General features: G+C 46.7%; 1 protein-coding gene across 3 annotated transcripts in view; it reads left to right on the top strand.

Moving 5' to 3' along the window:
- Window positions 1-11,924, top strand: part of SCHIP1 (schwannomin interacting protein 1) — a 42,531-nt gene extending 30,607 nt beyond the window's left edge. For all 3 annotated transcript variants that reach the window (XM_075098585.1, XM_075098586.1, XM_075098587.1), the window contains 6 exons: window positions 3,247-3,365; window positions 6,530-6,647; window positions 7,304-7,501; window positions 8,065-8,188; window positions 9,714-9,807; window positions 11,282-11,924. In XM_075098585.1, the coding sequence (XP_074954686.1) occupies window positions 3,247-3,365; window positions 6,530-6,647; window positions 7,304-7,501; window positions 8,065-8,188; window positions 9,714-9,807; window positions 11,282-11,333 (705 nt within the window). In that variant the 3' untranslated portion in view covers window positions 11,334-11,924. The remainder of the gene's footprint in view (window positions 1-3,246; window positions 3,366-6,529; window positions 6,648-7,303; window positions 7,502-8,064; window positions 8,189-9,713; window positions 9,808-11,281) is intronic.
- Window positions 11,925-26,408: the final 14,484 nt, after the last annotated feature.

Below are 26,408 nucleotides of genomic sequence, written 5' to 3'. Positions count from 1 at the left end.
GCCGGCCTCGCTGCATTTTAACCCCTCGCATCACAGTGACACTGCCCAGCTGGGACGGGTCCTGCTGAAGTGTTGCTGGCACCCATTAATCTGTTATTCACTGGGTAACTAGACTCTTCCCTCTCCAAAAAGGCAGCACCTTAGCAAAGCACGCCTGGTATTCAGTCCGGGTTTGGTACCCAATTAGTACAACTCCAGAAGTGCTGTCAGCAGCTGTTACTAGATGCTGGCTGCTCTGCCCAAGGTGGGGAGTCTCAGAGCACAAGAAGGAACCTGGCAAATCACTGCTACATCTCAATGCCAAATAAATCTTCCATGTGCAATTTTATGTGCTGTTTCGGGTGCTGTCTGTAATGAGTAAAGGCTGCTAGTACAGGTGCCTGCATGCTAAATAGTGTAGAGTGGTACATGGTGAAAGAGCAGTCCAGCTACTACTTAAGGGACAGAAATAACACAGTACGGACTATGATTGGTTTCCCAGAAAACTGCAGAAATCTTGTGCCCACTGCCGTGGGTGTCCACTCTCCTTCCTGCATCAGATCAGTCAGGGACAGCCTCTGGCATCAGTGGTACCTCTGTGCAACCCCAGGGATGGGGTTGTGTGGGAAGAAGGCATATATTGCTTAAATTCAGGCTTTCTCAACCAAAAATTTGGCATTTTTTGGTGTTGAGGTGCCGCAGCATGTTGGGGATGGGCTGGGTGTCGGCACATGTTGGAAGTGGGTGACGAAGAGCACAAATGGTTGTGTCTGCAAACACCAGCAAGGTGATTATTGCAATAGATTTGTAAACAGCAACAATTATAGCAGGCAATGGGTCTGGGAAACAGTGTGCTGAGTCCGCTGTGGGGAAAGGCTGAACCTCTCCTGGCAATTTGCCTTTACTGGAACAGTTGTGTAAAGCGTTTTACATGTAGGCAGTCACAGCCACAATCTGACATTGTGTTTTTATTCATGTACTTAAACAAAAGTAGCTACTGACCCTTCTGAATTGGAAGGTCAACGGTAAGAAGGAAAATATCTGCCTAAAACTGTTTTGTCTTAAAAATAAAAAGCCGTCTTTTGTTTAAAATAATTGTCTGAATCAGACTTCAGCTCAACACCAGACCCCTCTTTCAGAAATACATACATTTTTTAAAATTCAGTGTCAAAATACACGTTTAAATAACATGGGGTTTGGGGTTTTTTTGCTAGTACCTTTGCATTTTGAGTATTTGGTCCATTATTTTTTATATACCAAGTAAGTATATTTGATAGTCAAAAAAACACTTGCAATTTTCCATTGCAGTTTATAGTTTTCAGTACCCAATTCAGGATGTATACTGCAGCTGTTGGGTAATTTATCTAAAGCCTAAAGTCCAGTTCCCTTAGGTATATTATATTTCTTAGTAACTGTTCCGTATTTTATAATAACAAATAGGACTCCTGATTTCTTTATGTTCATTAGCCTGTGTCTGGTTTATAGAATGGGATATTCTGAGCTCAGTCCTGGGGGAGCAGTGTTACTTAGTATCCTCAGTAATGACCTGGTGGAGAAAACAAATTGCACATTGATTAAATGTACAGATGTCAAACCGGGAGCGGTTGCCATCTCGGTGGGAAATGGAGCAAAATCTAAAAAGATCTGGAGACACAGCCCCATCTGAAAGGGGTAAATATGTGAAAGTGTATTTATGTGTATTTTAATGCAAAGAGTAGTAGTTTTTGGCACATACAGAGTAGGAGGGTATGCTGCTGAGGGAGGGAGTGGTCCCAGCCAGTGTGGGAGGGTGGGATGTGCTGTCCTGGCCAGGCAGGAGGGGGTAGAGCTGCACTTTAGGTTCCTGATTTCTGTTGGAACACAAATAAAATCAGAAGTAGATGGGAAAATGTGGGAGAGGATCATCTGAGTAGGAAAAACGGGGAGGCTAAGTATCCATGGCTTCATGAAATATTGATGCACTGAGGGATGCAGCTGGCACTCACAGGGGAGACACCTATATGCATCGTGAGATGGGCAGCACAAGGAACTGGCACAGGCAACCCTTTCTCTGCTCTCAGTCCATTAAAAAACCATTTCTCACTCATTTTTACTTTTTTTTCACTGTGCTGCCATCACAGGCAGGGCTGGCTGTCTTTTCTTCTAAATCCATCTGCCTTCACGTGACTGAGGAGTCAATTATTGAAACCTGAAAAAACAAAGTAGAAAAACATAGCTGGGTGGTCTGGGTAGAACATCAGAAACTGGGAGCTGAACCTGAAAACTCAATATCACTTGATGCCATGGGGGTTATTTTTAGTATTTTAAATATTTTAAATGAAAGAAGTTAGGTTACAAATTAAGTATGTATTTTGGTAAGGAACTGACAACATAATGGGCAGTGTGAAAATGTAATGTATGTACTCAGCGCTGGAGTTGGAATTAAATTATTAACTATTTTAAGTTAATAATTTGCATTGTGTTATATCTCACTTCCTTGTATCAAAAAAGGTGCTTTAGTTAGACAGGTAAAATATGGGGAGCACAGTTATATTAACTAACACTGTGGAAGCAGCCCATGCTTCCCTGCTATGTTTTCTTTCGTTGTGTATTCTTGGTAGGGTATTTAGTGTTATTTTAAAATGAAATGTTTGAGGCTTCAGAGTGTTCCTTCTATCAATAACTTGCTGCCTTGTATGAATTTATTGTCAGTGTTGGCACATAATCCATTAGTGACAGAATCAGGATAGTGTTGGTACTAATTTTGAATCTAGATCTGTGATTTTCATTTATTGCACATTGATTACAGTCATTTCTGTAATCATTGATCGGTCCTACATATCAAATCACTTTGTAGATTGCCCTTATTCAAAAACCCATATATATAAAAATACATTTTTAAAACTGTGGATAATTTGATGGCAATGGTTAAAAATACAGCTCTAAGTATGTTGGCAGGAGAATTTTGTAGTTTTGGAGGCTCCTCAGGGAGTTGGAAGATATTAATGGTGCAAGTGTGGTCTTGGTAGCTGTATATGGATATAGGTATGGATGGTAATGTATATATTAGGTATATATCAGATGTTTGTGTGTATAGATACATATAGATATATATCTCTCAATATGTGGAGGGAGAGAGATGCAGATGGGCTTTTCCGTTGGGATGGGCCGTGTGGCCCACCCAGTTGGGCATCGTGAGTGCAGAGGTGGGGCTGGTGGGACAGCTGTCCTTCCTGCACGCTGGTGGGACTGGAAGCTTCATCCTTTCTTGTCGCCCTTCCCTTTCAGGCCCAGAAGAATGAGCGTGAGTCCATCAGGCAGAAGTTGGCTCTGGGCAGTTTCTTCGACGATGGCCCGGGACTTTATACCAGCTGCAGCAAGAGCGGCAAGCCAAGCCTCTCCTCCCGGTAAGCCAGGCGACCTCGAAGCCCAAAACCTCTTTGGAGGCTGAAAAGTGTGAGATGCCTCCAGTGGGACATCCTGAGGCCCTTTCTTTCAGAGGATCCCTCAGTTTTTACTTGCAGCCATATTCTTGAATTTTCCTTGTTTTAGAACAGCATCTTATGCCCCAAACACAATTGGTATATGTTATGTAAATAATTGCAAATAACAAGCTAAAATATTAGGTTAAAACTGTATAGAATAGATATTTGGACGCTCAGCATGTAATCCAAATGAGATGTATCTTCCTGAGTTAGGTTTCCTTCAGGTTTTCATCTAGGATCTCTGTCCTGAGCAGAGCATTGCCTTCAGAGTTGGGCAGACCAAGAACAGCGGTGGAAGTACCACGAATGTACAGCTGGAGTTATTGTTGTGAAAATAGTTGATTAATTTTGTTTTTCAAGGGGTTCTTTGCATTCAGTTGCAAAATATTGAGAACGTTGATGTCTGAATGCCTGCTTTAATGCCAAACCTGTATGTCCAAAGCAGAGCAGGGCTCGAGGATGGTCCCACAGTCCCACTAGTCCTGGGTCAGGCAGCATGGTGATGGTGAAAAACCACCGGTTTGTGAAAGTATATCTTCCTTTAGTGTCTTGGGAGGTGGCAGCCCATTGGAAACAGATGTGATGCTGCTAGCTAGCCCTGGTGACAGCAGGGCAATGGAGAGCACTCAGGGCTGCAGTTAATCTTGCACACAGAAAGCACCAGAGAAGGGGAAAAAGTGAGCTTTAACGTGGCTCACTGCCTCCCCCCCACATCCACGTGCTCCACACAGGTGCTGCTCACAGAGGCTGGGACATTGCATAGCACAGATACCTCACTTATTCTGATTTTTAACATTTCTACATCAAATATAGTCCAGAAAGGCTTGTTTATATATGCTGCTGCTGGGAGTAACCCGTGGCACTTGGGAAGCATCAAATGCTTCCCATGTTGGGAGTGGAGATCTACCTGTTGCCATGGTGTGGGGGGAGAAAAAAAACCTTAGAGAGGCATAAAACCAGGAGGAATACTGTTATTACACCAGAGAGGTACAATTGTGAAATTAAATTGAACTGCAAGTCATTTGAAAGGGAAAACAGTTTTGCTCTGTGTAGTTACAGCTAAACCAGGAGCTGCTGTCTTGTAATTATAGCGCAGGTCTAATTAACGCTGCATGGCAGGGTTTGGCAGCTGTGCCACGAGAAATGACCAGCTGTGCCTGAACGCTTCGATGTTTCATTAATATTTATAGTCCAGGCGAAGCATTAGTATTGCACACTGCCTGTTACAGGACCTACAGGAACCTTTGGAGAACGACTGCTCTAATTTTTGTGCTCACGTATGAAATAAAAGAGCATAAATTGCTGGGTTTCAGGCATTGGGGTCATGCTCTCAAGAGGCACATGAGTCACAGACCCACATTTTGCACTTGCTCTGCCCTTTCTGTGTGATGTAAGTTGAAGCTGAGCCAAGGGTGCATCCTGCTCCCTGGCCAGAGTACCCGTGTCTGTCCACCATGGCTCAAAAGCTTGTGCGGAATGATAGAACAGAATCATGGAATGCTGTGGGTTGGAAGGGACCTTTAGAGCCCATCTAGCCCAACCCCCCAGCCGTGAGCAGGGACATCTTCAACTAGATCAGGCTGCTCAGAGCCCCGTCCAGCCTGGCCTTGGGTGTTTCCAGGGATGGGGCATCAACCACCTCTCTGGGCAACCTGGGCCAGTGTTACACCACCCTCATCTTAAAAAATTTCAATTATTAATGCTATCTATTTTATGGTAATAATGAATAGAAATTCCACTAAAATAAATGGAAAATAAGAGTTTTCTACCTGTAAGTACTGATATAAGCCCCCCGTGTTGGGAATGAGGAATAACAGGCAGCAGAACATGTGTGGGGTCTTGCCCCATCTTCAGCAAGTAGTGGTTGATCATGGTGCTCCAAGGAGGCTGACAGAGGTGACCCCAGTAATATCTAGTTTCTGGGCTTAAGTTTTCATTAATTTGGAAGATGAGCAAAGCCTGAGCACATTTTGTAGGAGGCAGACGAGCCTGATCCTGGTGGCAGGTGCGTGAATTGTCCTGGAGAGCCTGGGACACATGAGTGCGGCTGGTGGCTGCGGAGCTGCTCTGCAATGTGAGCATCAGTGGGGGCTTTCACGGACATCCTCTTGTCCAAAAAATCCATTCCCGTGTTTGCTCTTGGAGGCTGGTCTGAGCAGAGGGAACTGTGGGGTCCACCTGGATCTTGGTGTGCCATGCTTTTCCGTTGGCATCAGCCGGTAAAGCGTGTGTTACATGGCGGACGACCTGCTCCGCGGTGGCTTTGGGGCATAATGTTATGTGAGCGAAAGCTGGGACGCTCTCAGCTGTAGAAGTGCTTTTCCCTCTCCCAGCCTGCGCTGGGATCCCCCTACCCTGAGCCACTGCATCCGGAGAAAAACAGTCCTGGGGAGCTGAATTTGGGTGATCTTAACTTGCCCAAACTAGGCAATGAAGTGGAGGGTCCGGAAAACACAGTAATAATCTCTTGCAGTACAGTGGTGCCTGTTGGCCACAAACAGATTTACTACCTTTCTGAATAAATAGTTCCAATCATTAACACATTATTTTATATAGTAGAATAATATTATATTTAATGTAGTATTCATCTATATAACTTATTCTGTATATTTTATATATTAATATAAGATATATGTTTTATATTTACTTTATATACAATATTTTATTTAATGTAATAATATAGCCATCCGTGATGAGAAAAGCCCTGCAGTATCTCAGCAATTCTGAAGTTCATCAATAGATGGTGGTAGAAGCATTATCATTACCATGCCACTGAGTTTCCAGTCCCACGTAGAGCTCCCACTCAGAAATGGCAGCGCTGGGCGGCAACAGGAGATTGCCCATGCCCTGCTGCCACAGGCTGGTGGTCATGGCTCAGCTTTTGGGTGAGAGACAACCATCATCTTAGAAAAATGTGAAAATGGTTATATTTTCCTGAGGCCAATACATTAGGACAACAGCATCCTTTCAAAAGCTCAGAGACTCGCTGCTGACGGTGCTCCAGCATCTCACCCGTGCAACCCATCAGCGCGGTGGGGAGAGTGGCGCTAGGGGGCTGCAGTGTCACCTCTCCTTTTCCCCTGCAGATTACAAAGTGGGATGAACCTGCAGATTTGCTTCGTGAACGACAGCGGCAGCGATAAGGACAGCGATGCTGATGACAGCAAGACAGAAACCAGCCTGGACACACCGTTGTCGCCCATGGTAGGTCCGAGAACCCATCCCACAGAGGCTCCAGAGCATGGAAACCATGAAGCCATCCGTAATGGAAGCTGATAAAGAGCTGATCCTATTAAAACAGCAATGCTAAACCCCAGAGCAGCATCTTTATCCATCAGTTAAAGAAATGCCAAGATGCTGAGAGGGAGATAGCAAATTGCCCCTGGCTTGCACAGAGCTGCTGTAGAGCAGATGCCTTTGTGTGAAGGTGTTCCTACTTACTTCCTTCCTCCCTTTCTTTTTGGCTCTGATAACTATCAGGGCAGTAATGGATATGACGCAGTATCAGCTCCCATCAGCTTTCCTCTCCTCTCTTTTCCATTGTGTGTATAACACCGCAGCCCCAGATGTTTTCTTCCAGCTTAACCATTCTATCCCTCACGACCTATTGATCTGGTTGGCTCCTCTTTCCATTTGAAGTGTTCAAGTTGCTGTTAATAGTCAAGGGAGCCTATCTGGGAATTACTCTGATTTTTAAAGATAATGTCGTGGATTAAAATTTCTAAAAAATCTGTGCTCTTCACCTTTTCTGTAGAAATGATACCACTTGTAAGTGTGCAAAAATATGTTAACAGCAACCTTCTTTGCTGTGGCACCGTTGGGGTGATGGTGCTGTAATGGCTGTGTGTTTACTTCTCTAGAGCAAGCAGAGCTCATCCTACTCCGATAGAGACACGACGGAGGAAGAGTCTGAGTCCCTCGATGACATGGACTTCCTCACCAGGCAAAAGAAACTCCAAGCTGAAGCCAAAATGGCCTTGGCTATGGCAAAGCCCATGGCCAAAATGCAGGTCGAGGTCGAAAAGCAAAACAGGAAGAAATCGCCGGTAGCGGATCTTGTAAGTGGGGGCCATGGGACAGTGCAGGGGGGTAACACCAGCCCTTTTGCTGTTTGCTTTTGCTTATTGAGATGCACACAGTGGCCAGCAGTGCTTGTGCACGGTGCTTGCAGCCATGCAGAGAGGAGCAGTGGAGACAGGGACTGGCTGTCAGGAGTTGAAGGGTCAACACAAGTTGTCTTATCAGGGCGTTATGGGAGTGGGATGGATGCAGGGAATGAGATGATGAAGCTTGGAGGTTGTTACTGCCTTGAGGTTGGCAATGACATGATGCCTAAGGCGTAGTCTGCGTAGCCCATCTCGGCCCGAGCTGGAGCACTCCTGCCTTGGTACAACGCTGCTTGCAATAGTCCTCACCTCCCCTTGCATCAATCCACTCCTGATGCTGGTAGATCTGAAGATTTGGGTCAAATGTCATGTGGATGTTTCAGCTCGTTTTGGTACTCTCAGTGTGGTCCTTGAGGCAGGCTTGTGAGAGGGTCATGCCTGCAATGCAAACTGCCGCTGTTCAGGTATACAAGTAATTAGAAGAAAACAGTAAAAAATTGAAAATGTCTTTTCAGCTGCCACATATGCCTCATATAAGTGAATGCCTGATGAAGAGAAGTTTAAAACCCACTGATCTAAGAGACATGACTATCGGGCAGCTACAAGTGATAGTCAATGATCTCCACTCACAGATAGAAAGTAAGTGATACTTGTTTAATTATTCTTTGGTATGTCCTGTTTAATTAAGAACAGTTCTCCAGGATACACATAGAAATGTTAATAAATGTATAATAACATGAATATATGGAAGAGGGGCACCACATCTCATGGTTTAAGCCCAGCCAGCAACCAAGAACCACACAGCAACAGAAGCTGGAGATGGAGTCCTCTCCAGATTTGGCTCCTTCAGCCTTCTTCTTTCTTTTTTTCAGTCTCTCCTAAAACTTGGCTCCCTAAGAGAGGAAGGTTGTTGCATTGTGCCAGTACCTAACACCCAACTTGTAACTCAAAACCTGGTCAGGTAAAAATAGTCTTGGGAAGTCTGCCTGTCCAGGAAGCATCTGCCATTTGTGGCTTTATGGCTATGTCTTCATGTGACACTATGCCATGGCATTAAAACCATCCATAAGTGGAGAAGCCCTCCAGTTTAGCAAGCATCCCGGGGTAAATCCTCTCTTGCAGCGCTTCAACACAATTCATGGGTCCTTGCGTTTGCTCACAGGAACAGTGAGTGCCCTGCTGCCTCACCTGTCTTTGCTCCGTCCAAAAGTTCCAGGGTTTTTTTCCCCCAAGGGATCTCCATCTTCCAATTAATTAACAGTTTTGGGAGTAGACTTCTCTAGCAGCTGTAGGTCAAAAAAAAGGTTGGTTGGGAGCTGCTGTGCTGCTCCTTCCCGACTTGCATTGGTTAACTGGCATCCCTTCTGGAAGCAGCCCTGCTGAGGATGCAGAGCTGCGCCGTTGAGTTGTGATCTGCTATTTTGTGCTGCAAAGGCAAAAAAAAAGTGCTCATTAATTAGCCTCATTTTAGACAGCACCCAAGTATGGGAGCGTAAGTGTTAACGTCATTAACACTGAGCTTGCTTCCCAAACTGAAAAGGTGTTAAACCAGTATAGCTGTGTTTAAGCAGTCTAAACACCAGCTCTGGCAGTGAGTGATGGGCAGGTACAGCCTTCAGGGGAGCCTGTGCTGGCAGGTTAATTTTTCACATGGTCCTTTTTGTTTTCTTCTTCTTCCCCACTCTTTGACACAACCCAGAGCAAGAATCCAATGTCACGAACACCCCTCTTGAGCAGAGGGAGCAGGTTGGATAGTAACCCCAAACCAGGACAGGTGGGCAGCATTCCCTGCATTGCCACAGGGAATTAAAAAGCTAAATCTGAGGTTGCCTGGGTGAGTGGCTCGGCAGCTTTCTGCAGTGTGTTTCTTGCTCAGGGTTATTACCCAGAAGTGAGTGAAAGCTGAACCAGCAGGACCCCAAGCACTGAGAAATTCGTCTTTATTTTTGCTGCCGCATTAAGCTATTTCAAGAGAAGGACCTGCTTGCATGCAGTGGCAAGGGGCTTACAGTTTATCCTAGAAAACATGCATCCTTTGGGGAGGTCCCTCCTGATTCTCCACACCAGTTTGTGTGTGATGCGGTGGGGAAGGATGATGTACAGGTCCCAAACCGGGGTTCCCTGGTCCATCACAAACTCTCATCCCCTTTTTCCCTGGCGCCAGGCTTGAACGAGGAGCTGGTGCAGCTGCTGCTCATTCGGGATGAGCTGCACACGGAGCAGGACGCCATGCTGGTGGACATCGAGGACCTGACCAGGTGAAGGAGGCTTCTCGGGGTATTTCTCTCTCCTCACAGGTCCCAGCTCACTGTCAGCAGTGTGTAGGGTTTTTCTTTTAGCAGACTATCAGTAGGAAGGCCTTTGCCATCAAAGGTAGGTAGAAGGTGACACTGCTGGCTGCAAGGCACACGTTCCTCTGCCGAGCACTGTATGTGAAGAGGGAAGCAGGGCTGAGCAGGACACTGCTTTCTCCTGCAAAACAAGAAGTCAAGGCACTTGTTCTGGAGACCAGCAGCAGCTTCCAGGAGCTCTCCAAACACAGGTGTTGGTGCATGCTCTTGAATTGGCGCTTCCCTTTCCGAAGCTTGAGAAAAGCCTGGGAAAGAGCAATGCTGCAAACCCCCAGTGCATCCAAGGAAAATCCAGGCAGCTCCCCGTGTCATCCCACCCCTCTCGCTGGGGTGAGCAACAGCCAGTCTGCCTCCACCATCAGGAGGATTTGACTGACAGGAGAATTTCTGAGTCTTTTAAATATTAATGTTCAATAGCTGATAAAATGGAAAGCCTTACAGGATATAGGCAGGTCTCCTAACGGACTCCATCTCCTGGGCAGCAAGGCTAAAAAGGCATTTTCCTTTGAGATAACTAATGATGTGCTGCAGAAACACTAAGTAGTATTGAAAGCTTTGGGGGAAAAAAGCTGAAAAAGGTGATACTGGTTATTGTCAGCACACAAGGACTGCAGTTTCAGAACTGAGCTTGCAAAAAATGCAGCCTAAATTTGTTTCTAGTTTACAATATCGTGGTGCTGCATAGCAGCTGGTTGAGATTTGATGGTGCTCTGCCTGGAAAAAGTTTCTGCCAACTGGGGTGGCCATGAGGGGTTTGGGGAGCGCTTCTTGTGCTGCCCACGGGGATGATGGCCCAAGGGACAAGCAGGCAGGCTATCACTTCTGAGTCTTGCAAGACGTCGTCACCGCTTTTCTTAACGAAGAGCAAGTGCTAAAAGGGGGGGGGGGGGATTTGGGATGGGGGATGGAGCTGGGTCAGTAGACAAATGCCAAAGCCACCTCGCATCTCTTTCTTCTTCTGTGCTTCAGGAAACGCTTTGCTTCCTAGATGTAATTAACGGCAGTTTAGTAAATAAAATTGTTTGGAAGGCTGGTCAGCATGGTGGGGGCTTTGGTTCTTCCCATCCCAGTATTGTTAGGGGGGAGAGTATGCCAGGCATCCCTGCAGGAGAGGAGGAAGTGATCCCAACTGACCTGAAACTGCTCCGGAGAAGGGTTTCCTCTCCCCTTCGCCCACCTCCTAGTCTCCTCCTGTCAGGAAGGAGCCCAGGCAGAGACCACACATCCCTCACCCAGTGCTTGTATTTTCCTTGAGAAAATGTTGGGTTTGGTTGGCTGCCAGAGCAGCACGAATGCTGGCTTGGAGCACAGCCCTGCATGTGGTTTGGGTTTCCACCTCCCCACAGCACAGTGAATAACGCAGCATCTTTCCTCCCCCCAGACACGCCGAAAGTCAGCAGAAGCACATGGCAGAGAAGATGCCGGCAAAATGAACCCCGGAGCCCCGGGAGCAGAGCTCGAGCGAGACTTCATTTTGCTTCTGTGTGTGTCCAAGCGCTGATGTCCACGGTGGCGCACAAGAAAACCAGTGTTAGTCATTGACCATGTCTGAAGCTTTATGTCCAGTGATTGGCCTCTGCTTCTTAATTTATTTTAATTTTTTTACTTGTGCCACTAAATATCAGGCATTTTAATAATATTATTACAAAAAAGTGTACAGTACTTATAACATTATAAATCATGGGTGAGAAGAGAGGGTAGTTTAACTTTATTTTTGTTTGTTTAGAGATTTTCAGTTGAACGATATTTTACCATTGACTACTTTTTTATTCTTCACTGTAGTTTTAAAATAAAGAAACTGTACTTGACGGTGCTATACAAGTCAAAAAAAATACATGCCTGCCTCGTAGTGAAGTTGTAGCTTTCAGTAATATGTATATTTTAATCAGTTTTCAACATTTTGTGAATGTTGACTACCTGACATTCATTTTTAGATGTGCTATTAACATTCAGTTGGATTCAGAGAGTTACCTTGAAAGTTTTATGTATAAATATGTAAAATAAAAATTAAAAAAATTGTTTCATATGATACGTCTTTTTGTTGCCTAGTGGTTGACTTTGGTGATGCACCAGTAATGTATTCCTCAAACTAAATGTGCAATTCCTAATTCGTCATCACCAGAAAGAGCCTTTTTTTTTTGCCTATCACATGAAATTACAGAGAGAAGACAGGATTTTTGTAGAGTTATTTATTTGTAAGTTCATAATGTATGTATGACCTGGACTTCAGAGATTCTATAATAACATTCACTGGGCCCTAATATTGTGACTATTGTTAGAATCAGCAGGCACATACTGTAGATGGTTTTTTTTTTAATATATTTTATTGTCTGGGCTAAATATTTAAATGACTCACCAATGTCAGAAATAAAAAAAAAAACTATGTTAAAAATCTAAGTAGCATATTAAATGTATTATATACGGTAATTACTCACCTCTCTGCCTTTGGGCTAAGTTCTCCGTTAGCAGCTGTGTTCATCAGCTCAGTGCTGGATGTGTCGTCCTCTGCGCGTACAGGAGGAGGGACACTGGGAGATTAATAGATCTGTCTTCATCCCTCATTTATTTGATTTAATGCTGAAACATCTGGGCCATCCCCTTCCTAAGGCTGCCTGGCTGTAGCCAGCAGCAGACACACGTCACGCACACCAGCTTTTTACATTTTAATTCTTTTTTCCTCGGCAGCAAATTCATCTTAGCGAAGGGGCTGGCTAATGACTTATTCAGGGTGTTTTCAGGAAAGTATGAGCTGCATTAAAATTTCAATCCCCGCCAAGAATGTATTTTACAAAATTACTTTTCCCCCCCCCCCCCCCCGTTTTTGCAGAAAGTACAGGTTACGGAAGCGCCAGCCCTCGGTGGGGTTTGGTGGGGCTGGGGTGGTGGGGGCGGTTGGTTTAATTTAGGGTTGTTTTTCTTTTGCCGGGAGTTGCTCCACGGGGCTTCCAGTGGACAGTCCCTGGCCCAGAGCCCCCGTGGGGGAACCACGTCCCTGCTGGGCAGTGTACCCGAGCAGGAAGCTGCACTTGCCCCCAGCTTTTGCAGAAAGATGCTGGCATGGGTTAGGCTGCAGAGCCCTTCCCTGCAGACCAGATGATATAAATTCCTCTTATTTTGCTTTTTTTCAATCTATGCAGAAAAAAATAAGTAGGTTGGGGTAGTTAGTTTCCTTATAGCTCTTGGCTGGCTTGATGCTGTTGCCTGCATGTTGGGAGACCTTCTGGATTTTATATTTCTGCTCTGTAAAATGCTGTGTTTGCAGTGCTTTGAGACCAAAATCATCCCCACGGGCACAGAATGGGTACCTCCATCAGAAACTGCTGTTCAGCTGTCGGTGAGGAGGTGCCTGCCACTGGATTTAAAGCATGAACAGCAAAAGCCCCAAATACAAAAAGGTTGCTCTCAGCTTTAAAAAAAAAAAAAAAAAAAAGAAAGAAAGCCCCCGGGTGCTCCTGGGGAACCCCGTGCCCTCCACAGCCACCCCCGGCATCGTGCTCGGCATCACCCCTGCCAGCATCCAGCTTGTGGGGCACAGGGGTGAGGCAGTCTGGTCAGGCTGGAGTTTCGTTCCCTTGCTAAGTGCCTTTAACTTGCTGAAGAGACTAGTTATTCCGGTCACCTATCACTGGTTTTCCCCCTTACATCCTTAGGGGACAGGTTTGTTTTAAGAAATAAGTGTGTTTCTGGGTAACTGCATCTCCTTGGCTCTGCGTCCCATGTACCGAGGTGTCGTGCTGGTGTGTATGATGGCAATGCTGTGGAATTAATGGATTAAATGACATTTTTAAAAGAGAAAGGTGTTCTGTGGTTTCTGAGTGGAAGCTGCTGCCCTGTCACAGACAATATGTATTTTGTCACCAATTTCTTTCTGGGTATTAGTCCCACTTTGTAAGTCTCTTGTATCTTCCTTACTGGAATTTTGGTTCCTCCTCCCCTTGTCCCCACAAAACATAAACCATCATGCACAGCGCTCTGTGTGCAATGGGAAAAGTACCTCCCAAGACTAGAAGTCACCAAAAATACCTGATGCAGTCAGCAAAAACACCTACCCGCCCTGCATATGCACAGGGCTATGGGGCTGGGGGTCCCGCAAACTACTCGCATGGCCCAGCCTGCTGCCCACTGTGCACCAGCCACACTTGGCTGTAGCTAATTATGTACATCCATGGGGAATAGCTGCTCCTCCAGCATGGGATTCTTGGGTGTTCCATCTTTGGGGAGAATTTGGGGGTTTTGTGCTGCCTTGCTTTTTTTTTTTTTCTTTTCTTTTTTTTTTTTTTTTACTTTTTTCTTCCATGAATGGGGGCATTTACGCGGTTCCACTTGGGACTCCCAGTATCAGTACTGTAACCATGGAGCCGAATTCCCCAAAGGAGATTCAAAGGGCTCTCAGTCAGAAGGTTGCTTTCAGGGAGTGAGCTCAGCAGGGACAGTAATAAGCAGCTTCTGTTATGACAGCAGCCACTGCTCCACCCCGGGGGACCAGGATTCAGCATCTGACCAGCGGGTGCCTGAAGCAGCCCTCATGCCTGGTGCCCATAATTGGGGAGTGGGGTGTAGAGTATATTAATTTGGAGAAAACATTCAAATGACTAAAAAGCCAAAGGAACACACAGGGGTATGTTGGACAGACTGGGGCAGGCAAATGTCCACCAGCATTAGCTGCTGACTGCAGTGATGCTGCCTCCAGAGATCAGTGGGCCTTCAGCAAACGCATATATAACCCATAGCATGGGGGAAAGAATCATAGACTTATTAAGTTTGGAAAAGACCTCTAAGATATTCAAGTCTAACCATCCACCCAATACCACCATGACTCCTAAACCATGTCCTGAATTGCCATGTCTACACATTAATTCTTTTTAACACCCCCAGGGATGGTGACTCCACCACCTCTCTGGGCAGCCTGTTCCAATGCCTGACCACTCCTTCAGTAAAGAATTTTTTTCTAATATCCAATCTAAACCTTCCCTAATGCAGCTTGAGGCCATTTCCTCTCATCCTATCACTAGTACCTTGGGAGAAGAGACCAACACCGACCTCACTACAGCCTCCTGTCAGGCAGTTGTAGAGAGCGAGGTGGTCTCCCCTCAGCCTCCTCTTCTCCAGGCTAAACCACCCCAGTTCCCTCAGCTGCTCCTCATCACACTTGTTCTGCAGACCCTTCCCCAGCTCCGTTGCCCTTCTCTGGACACGCTCCAGCACCTCAATGTCCTTCTTGTACTTAGGGGCCCAAACCTGAGCCCAGCATTCGAGGTGGGGCCTCACCAGGGCCGAGCACAGAGGCACCGTCACTGCCCTGCTCCTGCTGGCCACACCATTGCTGACACAAGCCCAGGTGCTGTTGGCCTTCTTGGCCACCTGGGCACACTGCTGGCTGATGCTCAGCCAGTTGTCGACAAGCACCCCCCCCCCAGGTCCTTTTCCTCTGGACAGCTCTCCAGCCATTCCTCCCCAAGGCTGTAGCGTTGCCTGGGGTTGTTGTGACCAAACGCAGGACCCGGTAATTGGCCTTGTTAAACCTCATACAGCTGGCCTTGGCCCATCGATCCAGCCTGTCCAGATCCCTCTGCAGGGACCTCAATCAGGTCGACACCTCTGCCCAGTTTGGTGTCATCTGCAAACTTAATGAGGGTGCACTCAATCCCCTCATCCAGATCACTGATAAAGATATTACACAAGACTGGCCCCAACACTGAGCCCTGGGGAATGCTGCTTGTGACTGGCTGCCAAATGGATTTAGCTCCGATCAACACAACCCTCTGGGCTCAGCCATCCAGCCAGGTTTTTACCCATCGAGGAGTACAGCCGTCTAAGCCATGAGCCGCCAGCTCCTCTAGGAGGATACTGTGGGAGATGGTGTCCAAGTATCAAAGTGCCAATGACAGTGTCAAAGGCTTTACAAAAATCCAGGTAGACAACATCCACAGCCTTTCCCTCATCCACCAGGTGGGTCACCTGGTCAGAGAATGAGATCAGGTTGGTCAGGCAGGGCCTGCCTTTCATGAACCCATGTTGGCTGGGCCTGATCCCCTGGTTGTCCTGCACTTGCCTGGTGAGCTCATTCAAAGTGAAAGAAAAGGAGGCTGGAGAGCTGTGAAAAATGGCTGCAAATGTGTGTTGTCTCCCCTGGCTGGCATCACCAGCTGAGACCAAGAGAGCATGGGGTAACATGTGCATGAAATCTGTATCACCCCCTTCTCCCTGCCTGGCCCTGGGACTTGCATGGCCCCATCACACACAGCCTGCGCCACCAGCACAGAGCATTGCCAGGGTCTGGGCAGGGGTGTCAAAACCACAGGGTGCTGCCAGGCTCACCATCTGCGCATCACCCACAATCTTACTGGCCAGTGGAGCAAGGGAGAGATGCAGAGCTTTGTACATCTTGGAAACAGTTTTGGCGCTTGTTTTGGAGGTTTGGGGGTTTTTTTAGCAGCTGTTGCAACTTTTTTTTTTTCTTTTTGCATGCTGCCTGATTAACTGGGCAGGAAAGGACCTGCTCCTCAGCATGCCATGCCCTGTCTTGATCAAACTCCCCTCCACCACCACTTTCCTCAGCCAGTCCCACCCATCCAGGGGAAATTCTGCTTGCTCTTCCTTGCCTTCCTCCAGCTTGTCTCACAACATAATGTTTCTTATTTTTTTTAAGGCTGTCTCTTGGTCCTAAACTCACCTGTGCTTGAAAAGCATGAACTGTTGCATTAAAAAAAAAAAAGAAAAAAGAAAAAAATATCATTCTGATGTCTGAGGTAACATCCTGCTGATGTTAAAGCAGATATTACCTTTCAAACAAACCTTGTGGCTTGCATTCCCCTTTTATTTTTTTCCTCCCTTTTTGGTGAACCTACCTAGTAGCTCTCTGCCATGGAGGAGCAGCGCTCACTGTGCATGGGCCGTGCTGCACATCATCTCGCTGGGCACGCGGGTACCACCACAGAGTGTGAGCATGTAAAATCACGGCAGAGCATGCACACAGTCTTTTACTTTCTATTTCAGCCATCAAAAGACAAGCACTAACAAACTTAGGAGAATTGTCATGCGCGGATTCAGATGAGAAGGGTTGGTGCGGTGGGACACAACCCTGTGCGTGCTGCCTGCAGTGTCCCTGCTTCCAGCCCATTCGAGGATGTGCCCTGTTGGTTTGCACTGCTGCCGGGGAAGGTGATTAGCACAAAGGAGCTGATTTTTTTACCTCTTTAAAGCAAACCTGTCCTTGCACAGCCCCGAGGGAGGCTCAGCTTTGCAAAGGGCATCCCCAAGGAAAAGCCATCAGGTTGGGGACGCTTACGGTACGACTAGTTTCCCTGCAGAAGCCTACACCCGCTCCCGGGGAGTTTCTCTTCCTTCTTATTGTAAAGCAAAGTGAAACCCATGTGTGGGACCCTTCATCCTCCACCCGCTGCCCCAGAGGTGACCGGGGACATCCTGCACACTGACAGCAAAGCCACTGGGTGCTTTGCCACCAAGTACCCGGTCTTGTGCTAAAGCAGCATTCCTTGGTCACATGTGGTAGGGTTAGACCTCCCCTCATCTCTTACATCAACCATCAGCTCCTTTTTAGTGGTAAAATATTATTTAAATTTTTTCATCTCTTGACTATGGAGGGAAAAAGGGATCTATGCAAAATAAATTATCTTAGTTCTCAATGGTGCATAAGGCTCTGACCCATCACAGCCTCTTCCAGTTCATGACTTAGTATTCCATGCCAAATTGGGATGTTGGCTTTATTGCTGATGGAGCAATTGCTAAAGACTGACAGCAGAACCTGGCCACCATGCTGGTCATTGCCGTACCCACTTACCCCTCAGCTTCCTAACAACAGCACATTTGGGGAAGAAACATGCCTTCAAAAGAAAAGTGAAATAGTTATGGCTGTATGAAAAAAGGGAATTGCAGGGTTTCATGTGGATCTCCTGAGCTCACAGCCTGTGGGCAGCAGCCGTTTCCAGGCAGCTGCCCCAGCACTCCTCCGCTGCTCAACAGTGAAACTGCCGGCAGAGCTGTGGGAGGAGGAATTTTCCCAGGTGTTGGCCTCAGCCGACCCTGGAGGTAGGGCTGACACCCTCAAGCAGGCACTAGTTCAGAAAACTCCCATCAGATACTCAGGGAGTTTTGCTGGAGTAACCAGTGTCACAGCTGCAGAGGACCGAAGCCCCCAGAGCAAGAATAAGAGCTGGCAAGGGGGTCTGCAGAGCTCTGCTGATCCAAAACCACCCAGAGATCTATTTTTGGGAGCAGAGAAGAGATCCACATCACTGTGTCAGACCACTGGTCCTGTACCTTCCTGCTGCCTTGGAACATGAGGTCTGGGGAGAAAAGGGACACCAGCCCCCACATCTCTGCACAGGTCAAGAGCCTGAAGCAAATGTTTTGGGTTGGAAGCTGTGGCTAGAGGTTGTGCATTCATATGTGGGGTGGTTTTGAGTTCAACATCAGGCCAGCAGCCTGCAGCTTAGCACAGCCCACTTGGAAATGGTTTAGGTCTCGTGCAAAGCCCTTGCAGGGCCAAGCAGCTGGAGGTAACCATGAGCAAAATGAAGCCTCTGGGCTCTCGGTGCCTTTGCCAAGGGAAAGACAGCATCTGAAAGTGCCGCAGGCCCCATCCATGTAGAAGACAAAGGGTTTCTTCCTCCTCAGGTTGGAATTTGCTTCTTGTAGTGAACACCCAGCTACAGCCTGGGGAAACAAGACTGACTTTGTCACAGTTCCCAACACATGTTTTCAAGTGACACCCCACCCCCCACCCCACCCCATTTAGTTTTCTGTTCGCTGTATAAAATCCAATATTGCAATTTTTTTTCTTAACCAAAACCTGGAGACAGCTGAAGACTCTTTTATAGTGCTACCATACATTTTCTCCTCTCCATACTCTGTCTCCTCTATGCTAGCAGTAACAAGCTAGTTGACAAGCAGGGCCTGCCCTGGTGCTGGGACATACAGAGCAGTTGATGCTGCCTTGGCCTGGGAGGAAAATACCCAACCTGAAAGTACCAGCTCTTCTGCCAGTCCTTGCCCAGCCTTGCAGCACCCAGTCATCTCCGCTCCTCCCTGCCCAAGCCCCCTTCTCCACAGGAGCTGCTTTACCTTATACCTCAGCTGTGACCCTGACCCCAGCACACCAATTCCTCTCTGCAGGATGTCTTTAGGGTGACGTCCCAGACCAGTCCCAGGGCTGCCCCGCTGTGCGTCTCAGGGCTGTCCCCACACTCATGTGCTCAGCAAGTTTCTTTACGGGCAGCAACTTCCTCTTCCAGCACAGGAGGACCCAGATGTCAGCCGTCATGAAGCGAGCCGCGAGCCCAGTCGTGGATGAGAGACTGACCCCTGCAGTGCCCTGGAGGTCCTCACAATGCCATAAATACATGAACAGCAGCTTCTTTGGATTAGCTACAAAGCCTTTGTTCCCTGACAGTTAGGGCTTCATAGCATGTACTGCCTAGCCAGCTGTGCACAATAGGTGACATGTATGTGCCAGGCTATGGTGAGAGATAAAAGAGGTTCAAATATGTATCAGATGACCTCAAGGGAAGAATCATTACACACACGAGGAAAAAAATGAAATCTGACATGCGTGAGCATAGCTCACAGCTCTCCAAATTGCTCTTTCTGATTTCAGAGGGCTGCTCCTCCCGCATGTGGGGCACCACAACTGCTGCCTCTCTTGGCTGTTGAGAGAGAGGGCTCTGTGTGCTACCCTGCCTCAGCGCCCTTGTTAATGGGGCTGTGATGAACAAAGCCTCTTCACTGCCGAGGTAAAGCCAAACATAGCCAGGGAAACCTCCTGGGGCAGCAGCTCTCCCGTGACTCACAGTAGATCCTCATGAAGGGCTCTTGGTGATGTGTGTCAGGGTGCCAGGCATCTCCACCGCCACCCACAGCTGGTTTCTGCACCCCCTCTTACAACAGGCACCTACGACAGCACAACCACCACAGCACCTGGTGTCCCCAATCACACCCAGGTAGATGCACATCCTTGGGCTCTGCGGTGGAGCCAGCCACGCCACGCTTGCCCTAGCTCATGGAAATGGGGGATTATTCTGCCTAACAGAACAACACAGCCCAACCTGCCCCACGGCTGTCACTGGGGCTTCTTTTGCTTTCTCTGCACATGGGCAAAATGCAGCTCTCCACACTTGCTGGCAGAGGTGGGCCAACACATGCAGTTCCTGGGACCCGATGGGGAATCTCCTCCTTTGAGCAATCACACGGGCTTTGGGAAAACCTTACATATAATTATACATCTTCAAACAGTTTAAATGTGCTGTTCCTTTCATGCTCTAACCAAAGCAAATCCAGAAATTTCTGTTTTGAGTATTTTGAAATTAAAACAAAATTTGTTGCATTTACATTAAAAATAATTTCACAGGCTAAATCTCTTAAGTCTCTGTCACGTGACCCATATTTTGCCCATTGACCACTTGCAGCGAGCAGAGCTATAGCCACAGCCCAGCCTCACACACAGCACAGCACATATGCTGTGAGAAGGTCTGAGCACGCAAAGGCAGGTGCTGGACTCTGTACCGTCAGCTTTCCTTTGCCGATGCTGAAGCATGCAGCCAGATGTGAAATGAGTCATTAACCCACCGCAGAGCCTCTCATTCATATTTAGTGTAAGCCAGCTAAAGAAAAGCAGTGCTCACCCCTGCAGAGCTTCAGTCGCCCAGCCTGCGTCAGGAGCTCGCATCAGCTGGCTCCCCAAACCCACAGCGGATTAAAGCTCTGCCAGGAGAGATGTACATCCCAATTGGTGGCAGTTAACTAAAATCAGGTTTGTGGTAGCGAGCAAATATTTGTGGTATTGAAAGTTGGAAGTCAAATGGCACTTGCTCACACATGTAACCCGTACTTTACTCACACATGTAATCCTTACTCCTGCAAGCACATCAGCTGCTCCCTCCTAGCAACCATTGCAGGATCCAGGATGTCCCTCCAGCCCATGCTGCCTGTGCCTGGCAGACAAAATACTGCCCTGTGATGCCACAAGTGCTGGGTTTTGCCCATTGAGAGACATTAGTTTATTCTAATAATTGCTTTAGTGGAAAGGACCGGTCCCTTTTCCACCTTTCCCACAAACACCTAGGGGATAAAGCCCTGACCGAAGGCAGATTGTATTTCTCTGAGACTGCATTACTACATTTTTTTTTTATGCTTACCAAGGTATTACAAAAAAATTAAACATTTCCCTGTATAGAAACTATCTGCCAGAGGAGCACTCAACCTGGAGGAGGAGTGGCATGGGAAGCCAGCGATGCACTCCCTCCCACCCATACAGCACATCACAGCTTGCTTCGCCCCGGCGCAAAATCCTGGGCAGAGCATTTCCCAGGGGGTTGGATGCTCGAAGAACTCTTACCAAATAAGTGTTCTTGGGACTGGAGCTCAGTTCCCTCTCTCGATGGGGAATGCTGTAACCATGAGTCATGCCAGCAGCTTTCTGGGTATCCCCAGGCACTCAAGACCTGTGCATCTAAGTAGTCTTGGGTATTGAATCATCAGCTGACTCAGCACCAGTGAACGCTTTCCCCATCCTGCTTCTTTAGGGTGGGGTGAAGGGTTGAATCCATCACTAATGTGATTCAGACAATCATGTTGCATCAAAGAAATGTAAAAAAAAAGCTGTCCTGATGCATTTCCTCGTCAACCAAGATCAACGCTCCTGTTTCTTTCCTGGGTGCATTACCACTGCCAGGTGAAATGGTGAATACAAAACCAGCAAGAAGAGATCAAAACTACAGTCACCCCTTGCTCCCATCACAGTTATCCTCCTGCCTGCCCATCAGGTCAGAGCCACAGCAGCTGAACCCATGACAGCTTTTGCACTCCCAGACAGGAGATAAAAGGGACAGATGAAAGAACAATAAAAAACCACCCAGAGATGAGAAATGTTGCAGTGGGCGGAAACAGAAAGCAAGAGCAAAAGAAGGACCATTGAAAGTGCCGGCAGCCTGGCAGTGCTGCATTCAGCAGAGGCTAGCCCTCCCTCCCCGCACACAAAACCACAGGCATCGGTAGCACCAGTCACATTACTCAGCGGGTGTTTTCAGGGCTATGGGAGCAGAGAGGACAAAGAGACACGGGAGGCTCCTATGGGGCTCCTGAGGTCCCAGGGTGATGGGCAGGAGGGGCACCACTGCTCCATACTCTGATAGAGGGACCAGGGGACTGATGTGGTGCCCCAGCCCTCGTCAAGCACCCCTCCGCACTGCAGCACCATCCAGCCCCGTGAAGGTACTCACAGGAGGTTTTTATTTCTGTTAGTGTCATAAAACTTTAAAAAAACCCAGAGGGCTGATGAAAAGTTTTACCTGCATCACCAACCCTGTGTCTGTGGGTAAGGGTTCCTGGATCTTGCCCACATCTTTTCTTTCCTGAAAGTATTGTAAGCAATCCCTTAGAGTGACAATGCTGAGTTGGGTGCTGACGGTCCCTTAATAGAAAGCTTTGCAGTTAACCTTGCAGTAAACACAGCCAGTTTATGATGAGGGGGAAAAAAATCAGCTCCTACATCCAATTAAAAAAGCTGCTGGAAAAAAATTGGGATACAAAAACGTACCTCTTGTCTTATCTTAGGCATATGTCGATTCAAAAAAACCCTTCCTTTCTCCCCATGTTCTAGGATGGTTTTCAGACAATCCTCCCATTTCAACACGAGAAGTTACCTATCCAAAACTTAACCATTCAAAATACCTGCGTGCTTTTTAGGGAGCTACAGCACTTACTTAGCAGTCACCACCAGTTCCATCCCTTTCCTGGAAAAGGTTGTACCCTGCCATGTGGATTCGAGTTTTGGAGCAGAGTCTGCAAATAACACCTGAATTTGGGGGTCCCCAGTCTGGCTGGCCACGTAAGGACACAAAGGTGCCAGTCTGTCACCTGAGACCCAGCAGCCAGAAACCCAAGTGAAGACCAAAGATGCTGCAGTACATGGCAGGGTCACGGGGGAAACCGCACCAACCCCGGCAATGGCTGGAAGAATGAAAAGCCAAGAGATGCAGGTGATCAATACCCAGGATCTTACAGGTTTCAGTGTGGTGACTGCGGGTTCAGGAAAGCCACTTTGCCTCAGAAATAGCATTTAATTATGTGACTTAGCTTTTGAATCAATGACAATTCAGTGCATGCTTAGGATTATGTATTTCAGGGGATTCCTCAGTGAATAAGCACCAACAGTCAAAAAACCACCAGGCGAGTTTCAAGTCTCTGCTTTCCCATTTTATGGAGCTGTTGGTTCCCAACATAAATCAGAAGCAATGCTTCTGTCAGTGAGGCCATTTTGGTGAGGTATCTGACCCTGGATCTTCCAAAAAAATTATCCAGGAGCAAATAAATGATCCATGATCAATCCTCCATATGTTCTGAGAGTGGCAAATGGTATAAAAATTAATTTTATTTACTGACGCATCCAGAAATCTTATTCCACACAACATTTTGCTGTTCTCTTTATGTAGCAACTATCTACAATTAACTGTCAGCCTAGCTGTGATAGAATCATACTGCTGCTTTGATTTTTTATCTATATAACTATTGCATAATTATATATCCTTATAATTACGGGGAACAGGACTCTCCTACAAATAACACATCTCTTCCCATTGAAGATATGTTACAAGTTGCTACATGACCTTCACGAAGGGCTTGGGAGCTGGCCTGCTAATGAAGAAAAGTCATGTAATTTGCCAGGTTACAGAAGTAACACCACAAAAATGGAGACCTGGTTACGAAATACACCTCACCACTCATTTCACTGCAGCACACAGCTGACGACGGAGAGGATGGTTTGTGATGTTCATGGCTCTTCGTACGTAGCTTACTCTGAAAGTGAGTTGGTCTTCATTTAGCTTGGACTTTGAGAGCAACCCTGAAGACAAAAATTACATCGCTAATCATAAGAGGGGAGAGAGGCAAGCCAAGACTGAAACAAAAGGTTAAAAGGCACCACAGTGCCTCGTGTCAGCACACATTTCCAGGAACCTCCCAGTTTTTTAGAACAGTGTGGCTGGAGAAGATCCTATTTCTCATCACTCGCCTATACGGTCCTCAAAACTGAACTGAACTGAGGGGTTTGGGGGTTTTGTTTTTTTCTAATTGGGTTTCTTTATTATTATTGTTTTTTCCTTTCTTTTTCAAATAGGATTTTTAAGTAATGTTTTGGTTGAGTGCAGCGTAGGCAAGAACATAGTTTCATCCAGTTTTGACTACAACAATGTTACAGTTTTATAGCTAGACCCAGAATGGTTCTTATTTTTCTCTGGAGGTTAATTTCAGCAAGAGCAATTTATGGTTGAAATAAAGCCAGTGGAATTACATTTCCTCATGTAAAATCACACGTCTTCTAACAGTTTTAGTAGGCTATGGTATGCAATTACTGCACTGTATCTCTAAATGCGTACGTGATATATCCCTATCTTTGTTGCTTTAATAAGAAATGCATCGCTCCCCCTTCATCATCCTTCATTTGACTGATGAGATGGGTACCTCAGATCAAGACACAATATGCAATAAAAAGGACATGGATTTCTCCATTTCAAAAGAACTTGCTTTTCACTTTTGGATGGTGCTGACATAGAAAGTATTTTTGTCTAACTCCCCAAAATAATATTAATGTTAAATGTTAGGCTGTACGTAATCACTAAGGAACATCAAAACCCAGCCCATAGATCTACAGTTATTCCCATTTTGCAGCTAAGGGAGAAAGACCATTACAGCCTGCGACCAGACCAGCCTGGGGACCGCAGCACCAGCCTTGATGCTGAGGTTTGTTGCTTCCCCTTCCTCCAGGCTGGCCATGAGCCCATGCTTGCCCTGATCAAAGGAGGCAGACACAGAGATGCTCAAAGAGCAGATCATGCACAGTAATTATTGAGATGCTTCATTCAGACTCAAGGCTGGTCAAATACAGGATCCTTTGAGATGATGGAGGCAGACAGATGGATGAGGCTAGGAATGAAAAACAGACATAACATCTGCCCAAAATAAACATATCATTAAGACTTTATTACCTTATTGCTAGGACCCAGCAGTTAATATCGTTGAGACAAATCTCAGTAAAAAGTGCACTTGCATTCAGTCTGGGACCAAAATGCAGCTGCAGTCAGGCAGAGAATACAGATATGGTACAAATTGGGCAAAAGGAGCAGAAACTGGCCAGGCTCAACTCACCACCTATCCGAACTAGCACAGCCACCATGTTAACATCGTGTTCAGCATCTGCCTGGGGACTGTCACCACAATACCTGTGGGATTGCTGCGCCGGGGGGATTTGGGTCTGCAGAGTGTGATTACAAGCACTAGAGCTTTGGTGGGTCTCTGGATTTATCACCTCTGATCCTGCAACAGGTGTACAAGGATCTCCAGCAGCCCGCCATGGCAAGGACTTAATTTTCAGATGCTATCAGGAAAATAAATGAGTGGCGACAATGGTATCATTCAGGCATGGCTCTTTATAGATAATCGAGGAGAAACCTTCCTATTTGTAAAACAGCAAATGTAGCGACATTCAATTATTTCTTCTTCTATCCAGGAAAAAATTCACTCACCAGTATTAGGATATATTCAATTTTTATCAGCAAACTAAACCCATCTCGTGTTTCAGTAATACATTACCTAACTATTGGGCTGAGGGAGCACCGACCAAGAAAGTATTTCTGCTTTGGAAACACCTGTGCAACAACGGGACATTCCTTGCAAATTATTTGTGAACCATATATCATGAGAGATTACATGAAGAAAGCAAACTACAGCTCAAGCTTTTGCGTAAAAGGGAATCTGAAGTGTCCTACTTGCGTGGCTGTCCTACTTGTGTAGCCTGCATTTTTCAGTCCCCCTCGGCTGGGAGCTGCCGGGGGGCTCTTTGCAGGTGAAGTCATCTGGGGAGATGCTTTTACCACCCCAGCCAGCTTTCAGCAGAACGTATTGGACACCTTCTAGCCCCAGTTCACACACACACACACACACCCCCCCTTGGGTCACAAAGAAATCCCTCTAGGAGCTGGGACTCAGCAAGAGGAAGGAAAGTCCTCTTTCCTGGCCCATGAGACCACTGAGAAGAGGCACCTCCACACACAGCTTCCCCTGGGATAACTGTTCTGTGCACAATGCCCATTCAACAGCAGCTGCCTTCAGAGACCCCTGAAGGTATCTCAGATAAATATCCCCCCTTTCAGACCAAGAGTCTAACTAATATGCCAGTACATGCCTAAGCACAGCACAGGAATGCCATGAACAGGAAGGTACTGTCCAAATTGTGTGTCAGTGCCCACCTGAAGAGAAACCTATTGCCCTGCTGCCAAGGGTAATGCTGTGACTGAGCGTTGGGCAAAGAAACCTGGAAAGCCAAACTGATGCCTTTTCAAGAACATGAATGCAAGCATATGCCAAAGGTCTCTTTCACTTCTGTGTCAGGGAAAAAAAAAGTCTCCTACACAAGATTAAAACCACAGCCCACAGGCTAATGACTACTGCAGCAATGGAAAACACACACTGAAATTGGAAAATTATGCAGTGCTGAT

This window comes from Phalacrocorax aristotelis, chromosome 7 (genome assembly GCF_949628215.1).
Source record: "Phalacrocorax aristotelis chromosome 7, bGulAri2.1, whole genome shotgun sequence".
Lineage (NCBI taxonomy): Eukaryota > Metazoa > Chordata > Aves > Suliformes > Phalacrocoracidae > Phalacrocorax > Phalacrocorax aristotelis.
The sequence above is the reverse complement of the archived record's forward strand: the minus strand, read 5'-3'. Positions and strand labels throughout refer to the sequence as shown.